The sequence below is a fragment of the Schistocerca americana genome, chromosome 3 (assembly GCF_021461395.2).
Source record: "Schistocerca americana isolate TAMUIC-IGC-003095 chromosome 3, iqSchAmer2.1, whole genome shotgun sequence".
NCBI classification, from domain to species: domain Eukaryota; kingdom Metazoa; phylum Arthropoda; class Insecta; order Orthoptera; family Acrididae; genus Schistocerca; species Schistocerca americana.
The window spans coordinates 495,453,942-495,468,806 of NC_060121.1; the positions used below are offsets into that span (position 1 = coordinate 495,453,942).

Genomic DNA, 14,865 nt, shown 5'->3' on the forward strand with positions numbered 1-14,865 from the left:
AGCTGGACGTATCAAGTTAAAATTTGTGTCACATGATAAGGTAAACTGATAAGGTAACTGATTTGTGTGTGTGTGTAATATATAACTTCTGCACCATTTCAGTGCAGTAGTGTGTTCATTGTAAACAAGTATTATAGTAGTTCTATTACATGTTTATTACCTTATAAATAGAAAAAACTTTTTTAATTTAAATTAAGTGCATTAGTGTTTGCAAAATGATTCTTTCATATAGTGTTCATTAAAAAAATGACGATCTCTCCACTTGGGACATGTGGAATGGTATATTAGCTTATTTGTTTTAGTTGTAAACATTTGTCATGTATTATTGTTTTTCTGACATGTTCTACATCCTGGAACACCTCCTCACTACGGATCAATTGGAATGAAAGTAAAAAACCAAACCAAAACCAAAATTGGTGTCTCTGAATTCCGGATAATTCCGCTACGCGGCGCTGAGTGAGCTATTTGTCGAGTCGCGTGCTAGACGTGAAGAGCTGTACAATCCGCTGTTATAAGCTGTTCTTCGCGCGGCAAAAATGTGTAACTTCAACATTTCTTTCTAAACACTTGCAGTGCCTCTTAGCAGCTAAAATTTCGGCAATGCGTTTCTTTCGGTGTCTTCTTGCTGGGTTAAAAAATTCAGGGTAGATTTCGACATGTCATACTGGACCATTCACTTGCTAGGAGACTCCTTGCTTCCAGCACTCATGTTTCGGTAAGTCTTCATGGCAATTGACTTGTACACCAGATGCGCTGGTGCTACTGTAATTATGGATATTTCGACAGAAAGAAAACAGCCAAGACATTCCTTACGATATGGAATTTCTTGCTCGTATTTTACATACTTTTGCTCAAGTGAAGGACAGTGCGAATGACCTTAGAACGACGACACGGCAGCTGTCTACGAGAACTATAAATGCATTGCAGTTGACGGTGGACTTTCTTAAGATCTTATGTAAGGAAATGTACACAATTAAACAAAAAATTAAATCATAATGTTTCATTTATTGTCACCTGCATTTGTCCTGTTCCGCATCATTTTCACATAATTATGTTCATAAGACTTCTTTGTTCATATTCACGAACACTTATCACTCCTCAAAGCATGTACCTTTCCTCCTGGCTCACCCACTGTGTTCATTTCACTGGATATTCAGCCTGTATGATATGATTTGATTGGTGTTGTTACTTTTCAGTAATAATGATTCCAATCATTTCAGTGAATGTGCGAGGTCTTTTTATCAAATACAGTAGAGCGTCGATTATCCGAACATCGGTCAACCGAACGACCTCTTAACCGAACTGTGTACTGGCTCGCACCTGTCACTCTCCCACCCTACCGTCCATCATCCCCCTCACTCCCAAACCAAGACCGAGCGAGGTGGCGCAGTGGTTAGCACACTGGACTCGTATTCGGGAGGACGACGGTTCAATACCGTCTCCGGCCATCCTGATTTAGGTTTTCCGTGATTTCCCCAAATCGCTTCAGGCAAATGCCGGGATGGTTCCTTTGAAAGGGCACGGCCGATTTCCTTCTCCATCCTTCCCTCACCCGAGCTTGCGCTCCGTCTCTAATGACCTCGTTGTCGACGGGACGTTAAACACTAATATCCTCCTCCTCCCCAAACCAAGTTTCCCACAGTAGTCGCCGCACTGGGCCACCGCTGGCTGAACATTGCTTCTACTGGGGCCTTCACAAGATGTTGCTGACAGGCCAAGCCGCTAGTCGGCGTGTTTCAACAATCAGCACACTTCTGTCGGCTTGGCACTGGCAGTAGAAGTAGCGGCAGTATCAAAGCTGTTCACAGCAACAGCTGCGGCAGCTTAGAGTCGAGGTGTGCCGCTCCGCCCAGTTTGAAGGATTGCGCGCCCCCAAGAAGAGCTTCTCACGGTGCAAACAGTCACCTTCTGTTCTCTGTTACTACCACTTGTGTGCTGCTGCGTGAAGAAGTGAACTTGACGATACAAAATGCTTAGACGTAAACGTGTTGTCCTTTCTCTGAGGGACAAGTACGAGATTATTAAAAGGTTAGAAGAAGGTGAATCTGCAACCACTTTATCCAATGAATACAAGGTGGGGATGCCTGTTTTTATGAATAAATTTACTGTACAGTACTTATTTTTGGCAAATAAACATGTACAATTCGATTATCCGAACAAACCAGTTTTCTGAACACCCATGCCCCCCAATTACTTCGGATAATCGACGCTCTACTGTATATTATTTCTCAAGTCAGCATCTCTTTTTCTCAACAAATAGTTCTACTAATCGTACAGGGATGAATAAGGTATTGTTAGAAAGGTTTTCAACCGGCTTCGGGCGTTGCACATTGATTTTGGGCTAAAACTTACTATTTTTGGAACACGTTAACACAAGAGACTTTCAACTATCAAAGACGAAAGGGCATCGTGAATTCCCAGGTTCATATCTATACTTTAGGAAGCTAACTTACAAATCACGAATAAGAGACTCCTTTTTCATACTATAAAGTACCGCTACTTATTAACTGATAATTTGTCTACAGCACTGTCATAGATAATAACCGTGAAGAGTCTGCCTGCATAGTTGGCCGGTAATGTGCTGGCCTCCCGTGCAGCGTGCCTGGGTTCGATGCCCGGCCGGGTTGAAGATTTTCTCCACTCATGGACAGGGTGTTGTGTTGTCCTCACGATCATTTCATCCTCACCACCGGCGTGCAAGCTGCCCAATGTGGCGTCGACTTGCACTTGGCGGCCGAGCTTCCGCGGAAGGGGCCTCCCGGCCAACGATGCCATACGCTCATCTCTCTCACCGTGAAGACTGCGGTAGTCCATTATCTCTGTCCGTCGTTTGAGCTAACTTTTTAACAAATATACTTTCCGAAACGAGAAACATGTTTGTCATTGTCGCCTTGAGTTGTGATTGGCCTGCTGCTGCCGCGACCTAACGTGCTCAGGTAAAGTAGGAAGTGCAGTTACAACATTTAAATACAGTTAGAAGTTAAGGTTCCCCTAGTGATGTACCAAGTAAGAAGCGAACAATACCTTCTAACCTACACATTCCGCACTTATTTACGTCTTGTTATTTTATATTCGTATTTCTTATTAAACTTCTCTTCGACAACAGGTAAATGTAAATATTGCGGTCGAAAGTTAGTTAATTACAGGTACGTGATGACAGTCAGATATTGTGCTGAGCAACAGATTACATGTCTTCACTTATTTTATTTTGTGTTTGTATTAGCTCATTAATTATTAAGATTTGTCAACAACAGGGTATTCTAGATATATACACAGATCTATCATAAATTACAGGTACGTGATGACAGTCAGATATTGTGCTGAGCAATAGATTACATGTCTTCACTTATTGTCTTTATTGTAATGTCTAATGTACGATGTTTTGATCGTAGGTGCTGGAATTCTGTCCAACCCAAATAAAATCACCGCACTCAACGACCAGTTTGTTGAGACGGTCGGACCAAATCTGCACTTGCCAACTGTGGAAGAGCAGCAGGAGGCGGCTGCCAAGCTGAGGGAATTCTACTTTGGCAATGGGACGATCTCTCTAGACAATCCGGAGCCGCTCGTGAATGTGAGTTCATAAGAAAAATTTAAATGTCAAACAGGAGTTTCTTGTAATACACGGAAAATAATTCCATAAATGTCCTCGTTTCAGCACTTGCATACTCTTATACATCGAGACAACACAGACAAAAACCCACTGCATTTGTAGTTCGAAAAAGCAGACGTGCGTCCGGCTGTCCTGATGTTTTCTGTAGTTTCCATAACTTCCTTCATAGGAATAGCGAATTGTTTCTCAAACAGGACACACTTAACTCACATTTCTCTGTACGAGCTAGCACTCTGTGCTTAATGAGGTCGAGAAGACGTTAAACTTTTAAGTTTCTTCTTTGATTTTCTAAATGCGAAACGCAGTAATCCAAATTAATCCAATTTAAACCTTTAGTAACTACAAGGAACACTAAAATATTTCGTAGGAACTTGTTGTGTGTTTAAATTTCACATTCACACAAGAAGTATGTCCTACACCTGACTACATCTTCTGCAGCCAGTATCGATTCTAAAAAGACAGGTGCCCCAGATCGAACGGCTAAATCCAATAGTCTATAACTATTTTAAAATACAGATACCAACTCGTGTCAAAGATCAGGATATTGAGAGTGCTGCGGCTGCTGATATTGTAGTACTGGAGTGGGGACACATGGAAAACGATGTAGCATATCCACATGTTATCATTGTCAAGTGTATATATTTTTTATTCCGCTCTCTTTTACTCATTTCATTGAAACCCCACAACTGCGCTCCGATGACGAATAAGGCGAGGACGAAATAAAACATAGTAACTTCCTTATGAATCTCCAGCATGACGCAGGAAAAATGGGCCAGAAACTTACTTTTATTAAAGCTGTTCTATGTAATTTCGTCGAAGTCGCAATGAAAAATATCCTTTATTCGCGGTGACTAGTTTTGGTATGACGTCATTTGCCAAACGATTGCCTATAAATAAATTACAGCTGTTGTTACAAACTTTCATGAAATTGAACAATTTCACGTACGGAGGACATCGTTCTTGCTCGTATAAAAAAAAAGTTACATACACTACTGCCCATTAAAATTGCTACACCAAGAAGAAATGTAGATGATAAACGGGTATTCATTGGACAAATATATTACACGAGAACTGACATGTGATTACATTTTCACGCAATTCGGATGCATAGATCCTGAGAAATCAGTACCCAGAACAACCACCTCTGGCCGTAATAACGGTCTTGATACGCCTGAGCATTGAGTCAAACAGAGCTTGGATGGCGTGTACAGGTACAGCTGCCCATGTAGCTTCAACACGATACCACAGTTCATCAAGAGTAGTGACTGGCGTATTGCGATGAGCCAGTTGCTCGGCCACCATTGACCAGACGTTTTCAATTGGTGAGAGATCTGGAGAATGTGCTGGCCAGGGCAGCAGTCGAACATTTTCTGTATCCAGAAAGGCCTGTACAGGATCTGCAACATGCGGTCGTAAACTACCCTTCTGAAATGTAGGGTTTCGCAGGGATCGAATGAAGGGTAGAGCCACGGGTCGTAACACATCTGAAATGTAACGTCCACTGTTCAAAGTGCCCTCAGTGCGAACAAGAGGTGACCGAGACGTGTAACCAATGGCACCCCATACCATCACGCCGGGTGATACGCCAGTATGGCGATGACGAGTACACGCTTCCAATGTGCGTTCACCGCAGTGTCGCCCAACACGGATGTGACCATCATGATGCTGTAAAGAGAACCTGGATTCATCCGAAAAAATGACGTTTTGCCATTCGTGCACCCAGGTTCGTCGTTGAGTACATCATCGCAGGCGCTCCTGACTGTAATGCAGCGTCAAGGGTAACCGCAGCCATGGTCTCCGAGCTGCTGCAAACGTCGTCGAACTGTTCGTGCAAATGGTTGTTGTCTTGCAAACGTCCCCATCGAGACGTGGCTACACTATCCGTTACAGCCATGCGGATAAGATGCCTGTCATCTCGACTGCTAGTGATACGAGGCCGTTGGGATCCAGCACGGCGTTCCGTATTACACTCCTGAACCCACCGATTCTATATTCTTCTAACAGTCATTGGATCTCGACCAACGCGAGCAGCAATGTCGCGATACGATAAACCGCAATCGCGATAGGCTACAATCCGACCTTTATCAAAGTCGGAAACATGATGGTACGCATTTCTCCTTCTTACACGAGGCATCACAACAACGTTACACCAGGCAACGCCGGTCAACTGCTGTTTGTGTATGAGAAATCGGTTGGAAACTTTCCTCGTGTCAGCACGTTGTAGGTGTCGCCACCGGCGCCAACCTTGTGTGAATGCTCTGGAAAGCTAATCATTTGCATATCACAGCATCTTCTTCCTGTCGGTTAAATTTCGCGTCTGTAGTACGTCATCTTCGTGGTGTAGAAATTTTAATGGCCAGTAGTGTACTTGCATCGTAAGTACTGAAACTTAATACAGCCAGTAACTCACATTTTCAAGTAGTGACAATCGTCATTTATGAGGAATGTACGCAAAATCATCTACAGCGTGTTAACAGTGCTTTTTGTCAAATAGCACCAGCACAATTGATAGCTACATGAAGCTACAGCAGCTTGAAAGTAAATTCGCCAGAAGCCGCTATAGTAGTATATGAACCTGTGCGCGCTCTACAACGACAGTCGAACAGTTAGTTTGATTCTTAAAACCTACGGTTATATAGTTTATTCTGAAGGTGGCAGGAGTAAAATACAGGGAGCGAAAGGCTATTTACAATTTGTACAGAAACCGGATGGCAGTTATAAGAGTCGAGGGGCATGAAAGGGAAGCAGTGGTTGGGAAGGGAGTGAGACAGGGGTGTAGCCTCTCCCCGATGTTATTCAATCTGTATATTGAGCAAGCAGTAAAGGAAACAAAAGAAAAATTCGGAGTAGGTAAAAAATCCATGGAGAAGAAATAAAAACTTTGAGGTTCGCCGATGACATTGTAATTCTGTCAGAGACAGCAAAGGACTTGTATGAGCAGTTAAACGGAATGGACAGTGTCTTGAAAGGAGGGTATAAGATGAACATCAACAAAAGCAAAACAAGGATAATGGAATGTAGTCTAATTGAGTCGGGTGATGCTGAGGGAATTAGATTAGGAAATGACACACTTAAAGTAGTAAAGGAGTTTTGGTACTTGGGGACCAAAATAACTGATGATGGTCGAAGTAGAGAGGATATGAAATGTAGAGTGGCAATGGCAAGGAAAGCGTTTCTGAAGAAGAAAAATTTGTTAACATCGAGTGTAGATTTAAATGTCAGGAAGTCGTTTCTGAAAGTATCTGTATGGACTGTAGCCATGTATGGAAGTGAAACGTGGACGATAAATAGTTTAGACAAGAAGAGAATAGAAGCTTTCGAAATATGGTGCTACAGAAGAATGCTGAAGATTAGATGGGTAGATCACATAACTAATGAGGAGGTATTGAATAGAATTGGGGAGAAGAGGAGCTTGTGGCACAACTTGACTAGAAGAAGGGATCGGTTGGTAGGACATGTTCTGAGACATCGATGGATCACCAATTTAGTATTGGAGGGCAGCGTGGAGGGTAAAAATCGTAGAGGGTGACCAAGAGATGAATACACTAAGCAGATTCGGAAGATGTAGGCTGCAGTAGGTACTGGGAGATGAAGAAGCTTGCACAGGATAGAGTAGCATGGGGAGCTGCATCAAACCAGTCTCAGGACTGAAGACCACAACAACAACAACAATAAAACATTAAGTGTTCAACACATTAAGTGTCATAAAAATAATAACTGGGTTAAAGGTGCAGCGTCATACTACGGCAGAACTGTAATCAGATAGCAGAATGTTTAAAGCATAATAGTAGGCATCATGTAGTAAAACAAAAACTTAATAACGAGGAATAACTATGGAACGCCACATTACAGCTTAATCCGTACTCATAAAAAGAAACGCATTATTCATATTAAAAGTCATGGTCAAATCATAGTTAATACTAATTCGTTGTTTACCGCTAAAGATGAAGCATTCGTGGTGTAACACTTGTCTCTACATGTGACGTCAGTTTTCTATATGTACAAACTCGCGTTAATAGAGGAACATTCCCTGTAGTTAGTCGATTTTACTTTATATTTATTTATATACAACAGAAATAAAACCACAAAAATGAGGCTTCCAATCGCTTCTACAGAGTTCCTACAATCATTTTGTTACATTGATATCAAATAGCAGTTGTCAAATGGCTCACACCTAATCGAAAGGAACATATTTTTTAATTTTGATTATTCGTTCCTCACTTATGTAAATACAATGAATGACCGTCCTTATTTGATTCACATGTTTGCCGCACACAGTGAATCACCAAAAAGCCTAAATTATCCTTAAATTGTCAACTCCTTAAGGACGCCATGCAACCCCAAACTGATCACTACACCCAGAGGACGCTGACCATGATAGACTTTTTATTTTGGAAAAAGAAAAATGTCGATTAAAGTCTGACCGTTCATTACGCAACTTATCTGGTTCCTTAATACTGCTCTAATAGATCTCAACTTCCTCTAAAACGTGAAGCTTTAAATCTTTACAAGTAACATGCAATATCTTCATCGTGTTCTCTAAGCTCCCAGTTACGTGATCCCTCATTATGCTATTGTTGATCAAAATCCGTCCTTTTAGCGGTACCGACATATCTAACCATCTAATTTATATCGCAGATACCACATGTCAATCTATAGACGCAATGTGCGTCATATTTCTCTATCTTATTCTTTTCCAATCTGTGTTTTAACTTGTATTTCGAAAGACGAACCGTTTGGAACGTTGCCTGAAACCTCTTCGGAAAAAGTAATTCCAATTTTCCTATTGGAAGTATTTCAGTTTTATTTATTTATTCTTCATAATTACAACCTATTATCTGAAAAGTTAATCAGCAATACAAATCACATCTCCTTGCATAGTAACAAATTACTTATTACCTATTTATTTCTGATCCTTAATTTTTAAAATACAACCACTTCTACCACTACAAAACTACGATAAAAACCTTATCAAGCTACCGAACTGTTAATACTACTATAAGCACTACAGAGTCTGCCCTTACGCGGAACTTTAGTTCGTTCATGCCTCCGACAGATTTGCGTTACCAGATTACTCTTATAATCATCGGCCACCGCCATGTGTCTGAGAATACTGACTTCGTTCCGCACCCCATTTTCTTCAAGTGGTAGTTTGCAAACACCAGTTACTATCGCGTGAAAGAAAACCTTTTCGTGTTGCGCCGGATGGTTAGAATCATTCCTGATATTATAGAAAATGACCTTAGTAAATGATATTTTAAAAGTGATTTTTATTTGGTTTTAGCCGTTCATCCTGGATACCTTCCCCTGCGAGCGGCGTCGTTCATCTACATCTACATCTACATTTATTCTCCGCAAGCCACCCAACGGTGTGTGGCGGAAGGCACTTTACGTGCCACTGTCATTACCTCCCTTTCCTGTTCCAGTCGCGTATGGTTCGCGGGAAGAACGACTGTCTGAAAGCCTCCGTGCGGGCTCGAATATCTCTAATTTTACATTCGTGATCTCCTCGGGAGGTATAAGGAGGGGGAAGCAATATATTCGATACCTCTTCCTGAAACGCACCCTCTCGAAACCTGGCGAGCAAGCTACACCGCGATGCAGAGCGCCTCTCTTGTAGAGTCTGCCAATTGAGTTTGTTAAACATCTCCGTAACGCTATCACGGTTACCAAATATCCCTGTGACGAAACGCGCCGCTCTTCTTTGGATCTTCTCTATCTCCTCCGTCAGACCGATCTGGTACGGATCCCACACTGATGAGCAATACTCAAGTATAGGTCGAACGAGTGTTTTGTAAGCCACCTCCTTTGTTGATGGACTACATTTTCTAAGGACTCTCCCAATGAATCTCAACCTGGTACCCGCCTTACCAACAATTAATTTTATATGATCATTCCACTTCAAATCGTTCCGCACGCATACTCCCAGATATTTTACAGAAGTTACTGCTACCAGTGTTTGTTCCGCTATCATATACTCATACAATAAAGGATCCTTCTTTCTATGTATTCGCAATACATTACATTTGTCTATGTTAAGGGTCAGTTGCCACTCCCTGCAGCCGAAGAGGGCGGGAAACTACGCAGTCGGAAAATATCGCTTCCAAAGGAATGTGATAACTTTCGAACACAATATTCTGAAAGCCCGGAAAACGGAGATCTGTGAACAAGCCAGAAAAGGATAATGAAGGGACATATTAATAATATTAATAAGGTTGCAACAACGACACGTCGGGAGAAAGTGCAGGCCTCCAAACGTTGCGGATTTTCGAATCCCGTTTGAAGTACCGTAGAAAGCTGTGGTGGCCGCTTTTTAAACCTTACGGCAACGTCATCAGTCACGTCGCTGAAACGTGGAAGACGTTCGAAGCATACCGTGTCCTCAATGGTGACCATCGCTTAAAAACTGAAACTACGGAAACACGTGCCTTCCTACTTGGTTATTGTCGGTTGCAGGGGTGTCATCAAGTGCGTTGGCCAGCCGCGCACCTGTTCAGGTTGTGGCCAGGAAGGCCATGTCCATTCCGAGTGTCTCCGACGTAGACTGATTCGGACGCTGATCGGAGACGTCGCTCCTCCTGCGGTGCTCACTGTGTTACCTCTTCCTTACGCATCTGCGGCAGTGCTGCCTGCAACGCCCCTTCTGAATCAGTCGGTACCCGTGTTGGTTCCTCTCGACGAAGCGATGGACGTTCCGCCTGTCTCTCCTACACCCCTGCCCGAAGCAGTACAAATGAACGACGAATGTCAGCAGGCATAAGCTGTCTGTCCCGACCCCATGGTTGTTGATCATGGAGCTGTACCTACCTCCGCCTTTTTGCCATCTGGCCACGTGTGGGGACGCTAGCAGCCCGCCATCCGACACGGAACAGCATGGTAGGGAGCACAGGTCGCCGAGGAAACGGAGGAGACAACGCCATACCCCTTTTGATGGCTGCGTCCATCGGAAGTCAGCACAGGATGACGACTCTGCTACTGATGGTGCGCGCTATCCTCTGACGCTCTGACACCTGACGACGCGACGTCCTTCCCTGCCTACATCTCCAGTCAGCGTCCACCTCCGGACGCCGACCGTCCCCCGCCTACGTCTGATTCGGTTGCCTCCCTTTCTGTGTCTGACGCTACCTGTGGGCGCACCTATCAAATGTTCCACTGAACTGGTTGGTCCGGTGACACATCTGTCTCCTGGGCGGAGGAGGTCGATGCTGAGGATGGGCATTCTGGAGGGTACAGAACGATGGATCCCCCCTTGGTGGGGTCGGCTCTCTCCCCGTCGCAGTGATGTGCCCTTCTGTAGGGGTCTAACAGGGAGTTCCTTGTACTTCCTCCGTGTTTGAATCGCCTGTCCTCCTGTGATGGCAGCTTTTCAGACTTATCCCATAGCCGGCCGGAGTAGCCGTGCGGTTCTAGGCGCTACAGTCTGGAGCCGAGCCACCGCTACGGTCGCAGGTTCGAATCCTGCCTCGGGCATGGATGTGTGTGATGTACTTAGGTTAGTTAGGTTTAATTAGTTCTAAGTTCTAGGCGACTGATGGCCTCAGAAGTTAAGTCGTATAGTGCTCAGAGCCATTTGAACCATTTTGAACTTATCGCATAGCCACGGTCAATGTCAACACTATTCGCGTACGCTACAAACTGGCTTTACTCCGTGACACGCTGTATGCCGCGGACGTTGACGAAGCTCTCCTTCAGGACGTGCACGTTGCAACTTCCTGTGCTTCCCACGGTTTTACAACACATGTCTCTCATGCCCCTAGTAGTAGGGTGGCGATCCTCTTTCGTGACAGTATCCTAGCTGATGCAGTTGCCTATCTCCCTGATGCCAGAGGTATGGCTTTCACGTTTAGTGGCGTCAGGATCATCAATGTCTATGCGCCATGTGGTTCTGGTCGCCGCCCCGCCGAGAACGTTCCACCTTCTTCTCAGCGACAGTCACACCTCTGTTCCTGGGCTGGCAGGATGCATTGATCATGGGAGGCGATTTCAACTCTACCCAGGCACCCAAACACCAACTGCCACGTCACTCTGCGCGCGACTCTAGCGACAATTCTCCAGCACCTCAGCCTGGCGGATTTTGGGAGCATGTTCATGGCGATCGTCCAGGGTTTACACATTTCACCAGTCAGTCTTCCAGCCGATTCGAACGTGTTTACATCTCCCGCGATACTATCAGTGGGTCGCCGGCTGCTGAAGTCCGGCCCCCTGCGTTCTCTGACCATGACGCATATATCTGCACCATCAATCTCTGCCGACGAAAGGTGGCGCGGCCGTGGACCATGCAAACTGAACACGACTGCGAGCTAACATCCCAAAGATGTTTGAGCCCACATGCGGTTCCTCTTCGAAATGTCTTGGCTCAAACTCGTCTAGGGGTTGAACCGCATGTGTCGCATTACACGCCTTAAATTAGACACTTGTAACCCTTTGGTTAAATTGTCTGTCTGATGGCAAGTTTGCGAAATACGAAGTTAGTATAGCATACAGTAACAGTGATAATGATATCGGGAACTAAATTAACGACCCATAAATGATGTAGGCGACACAGTTGCAATTTGGTTAGAATAATGTTTATACAGAAAGCAAACTAATAGCAAAAGTGGTCGTATTTAGAGTTACTGTTACACTCGAGCGCATATCCATTTGACACAGTTCGATCGTTCACAATCTCATCGCGAATTACCAGTCCAATACTTCACTTCGTTGACTTTGCGAAAAGTTAGAGTTCACACCAGGTGCGCGGCTGCTCACCGCTCAGAGACTAAGTCCCGCGATACCACACAAGGCGAAATATTCTAAGCCGTTTCACTTCCTAGCTACCTAAAGACTAATCGTCCGCTTTCGCGTCTCAATGTGAACTACACCCTTTGGCGTCTCCAGCCGAACTGTGCTCTTTGGTGTCTAGACCAGAACTGCCCTCTGCCCGTCTCCGACCGCGTTTCCCGCGCGCCGAACATCTTCGCTCAGCTGACTATTTCCCCTTCCTGAAGCCATCCGTCTGATTGGCTACAACTTACTCTACATTACTTTACATTTTAACATATTTAAATAATCAAAGCTTGACCACTTTCACGTTCTAAATAAAGTAACAATAATATCTATTACATAATAAACGTTAAACTCTTTTACATAAAACCAATAGAATTTCCTTCTTAGCTTTGCACCAATGTGCTTTCTGATAAATAAATAAAGAACAAAAGTAACTATTATGCACTAAACTTTACAACAAATATTCTATTACCTAAAGATAAGGTGTCAAGATGTCATCGTTCAATGTGTTTTGTGTGGAGGAAATGATGATGTGATGCTTAACTGAAAATACTGATAATTTAAGTTTACTCTATCTTTTAAACAAATAAAGTTACAGAGTTGATATTTACAACGTTTGTCATTTTAACGAAGCGCTTTTATAGGAAATGTCGATCGTTAAGATGGACCAAAGCGTTCAGATTTTAGCATTCAGGTCTTTGTTACAGAATTTGTTAATTTTACTTTAACAGTAAATCCTAAACTATTATAGATATTATCAATACTCAAGTTGTATTGGGATCACCATAAAAATTTATGGAGGATGGTAGATTAAAATTACTGCGGCTTGATTCCCTGCATTACAACAGAATTAAATAGTTTTCATAAATGTATCCCTTTATGGCCGATCTTAGGTCCACCATATTTAACACAGCTACGTCTCCTCGGCCACAAAAGCCTTCTACGGGGTTCCCCTAAGACGTAGGCTCTCCTCTGTCTCGTTCACACACTATAGTGCTTAGACCTCAATAGACAATAGACGCCTGTGAGTTTCCCCATCTCGTGGTGAATCTGCACCCTTTGCGGCATGCAGTCCTGGACGACAGGGTTCGTTCACAATTCCTGAAGGATGAATCTTTCGGCCATATACTTAAATGAGAGCGCAATGCTCGTTAACTTACACGGTCCAACTTACTTCACCTAACTGCCGACAGCTCATCGAGACCATGCCTACCAGCCATTCTTGTCATGGTGGGTGCTCTGTGTGAAAACTGATCTCTGCAAGGCCTTGATTGGTTACGGAAGGGAGGTTGCAGTGTGGAGGCGACGGACTCAGGAATTCTATTTCACCATTCTCCGGGAATGTACTATGATGTCGTATTCGTCAGAGCGCCAGACGATGGCGAATCGTGCTAAGGCACAGCTCACGTCCTTTCTCGCCGCCATCTAGAAGGACCTATGTTCAGGGCGCGCACACGAGATGGGTTAGTGCAAGAGCGTCCATCTATGTATCATGTCATAGCGGAACGACGCCACCGTCAGAGGAATTTGATTTGTGTTCTTACTACTGATGGGCAGCGTTTTGATAACCAACTGGATATCGGGTCTACCCCCGTGAATTTTATGTTACGCTGTAAGCTGAACAACATCAGCGCCCTGCCAACATTACAGGGTTCTCCAGACTCCTTTGGCTCGGTTCTCGTGGAAGCGACAATCGATCTGATTGCTAATGTCACGGAGGACGAAGTCCATGACGCTACCCAGGTGGGTTCTACGAACAGGTCGCCTGGCCCTGACGGCCTGCCATTGGAGTTTTATCGGACATTTCGTCCCCTCCTAGCTCCAGTGTGGACGGAAATTTGTCGGGACTTTATGTCACCTTTCGTGCCGATTCCAGACGATTTCCTCGATGGTTTCCTCATCCCCATCCACAAGCCTCGGGGTAACTCACGGATATGCGATTACCGCCCCTTGACGTTACTCAACAGCGATACAAAGATCTTTACCCGGCTGTTAGCTGCGCGGCTTAAACGGACATTTCGGTACGTGGTTTCCCCCGATCAAACTTATGTGGGAGGTATCAATAACACCCACACTGCCCTCTGTCGCTATCGGGACATAATCGCTCTTACACACAAATGTCGTACGCCTGGACTTTTGACAGCTCTTGACTCCAGCCAGGCGTTCGATCGAGCCAATCACGACGACTCTAGAAAGGGTGCTTCGTAATATGGGCTATCCTGATACTACCGTCGACGTAGAAATGCGTCTTCTTCATGGAGCTACGTCTCGTGTACTCTACAACGGCCGTCTTACTCTTCCCATCTCGATCCGTCGATCAGTACGTCAAGGCTGCCCGCTCTCTGCACTGTTGTATGCATTCGCCATGAAACCGTTGCTATGGTGCCTCCGCCAACGCCTCTCTGGGATGTCTCTCGGTGACCATGTATTCAACTGCACTGCAGATTCAGATATTCTCGTCATCGTTCTTCGTAGCGGTGCTGAGG

At 44.3% G+C, this 14,865-nt stretch overlaps 1 protein-coding gene across 1 annotated transcript in view; it reads left to right on the forward strand.

Annotated features, from left to right (window-relative positions):
- LOC124607396 (venom carboxylesterase-6-like) overlaps positions 1 to 14,865 on the forward strand; it is a 143,646-nt gene that overhangs the window by 92,953 nt on the left and 35,828 nt on the right. Inside the window, exon 7 of the mRNA XM_047139718.1 lies at positions 3,393 to 3,574. Within this exon, the coding sequence (XP_046995674.1) occupies positions 3,393 to 3,574 (182 nt within the window). The remainder of the gene's footprint in view (positions 1 to 3,392; positions 3,575 to 14,865) is intronic.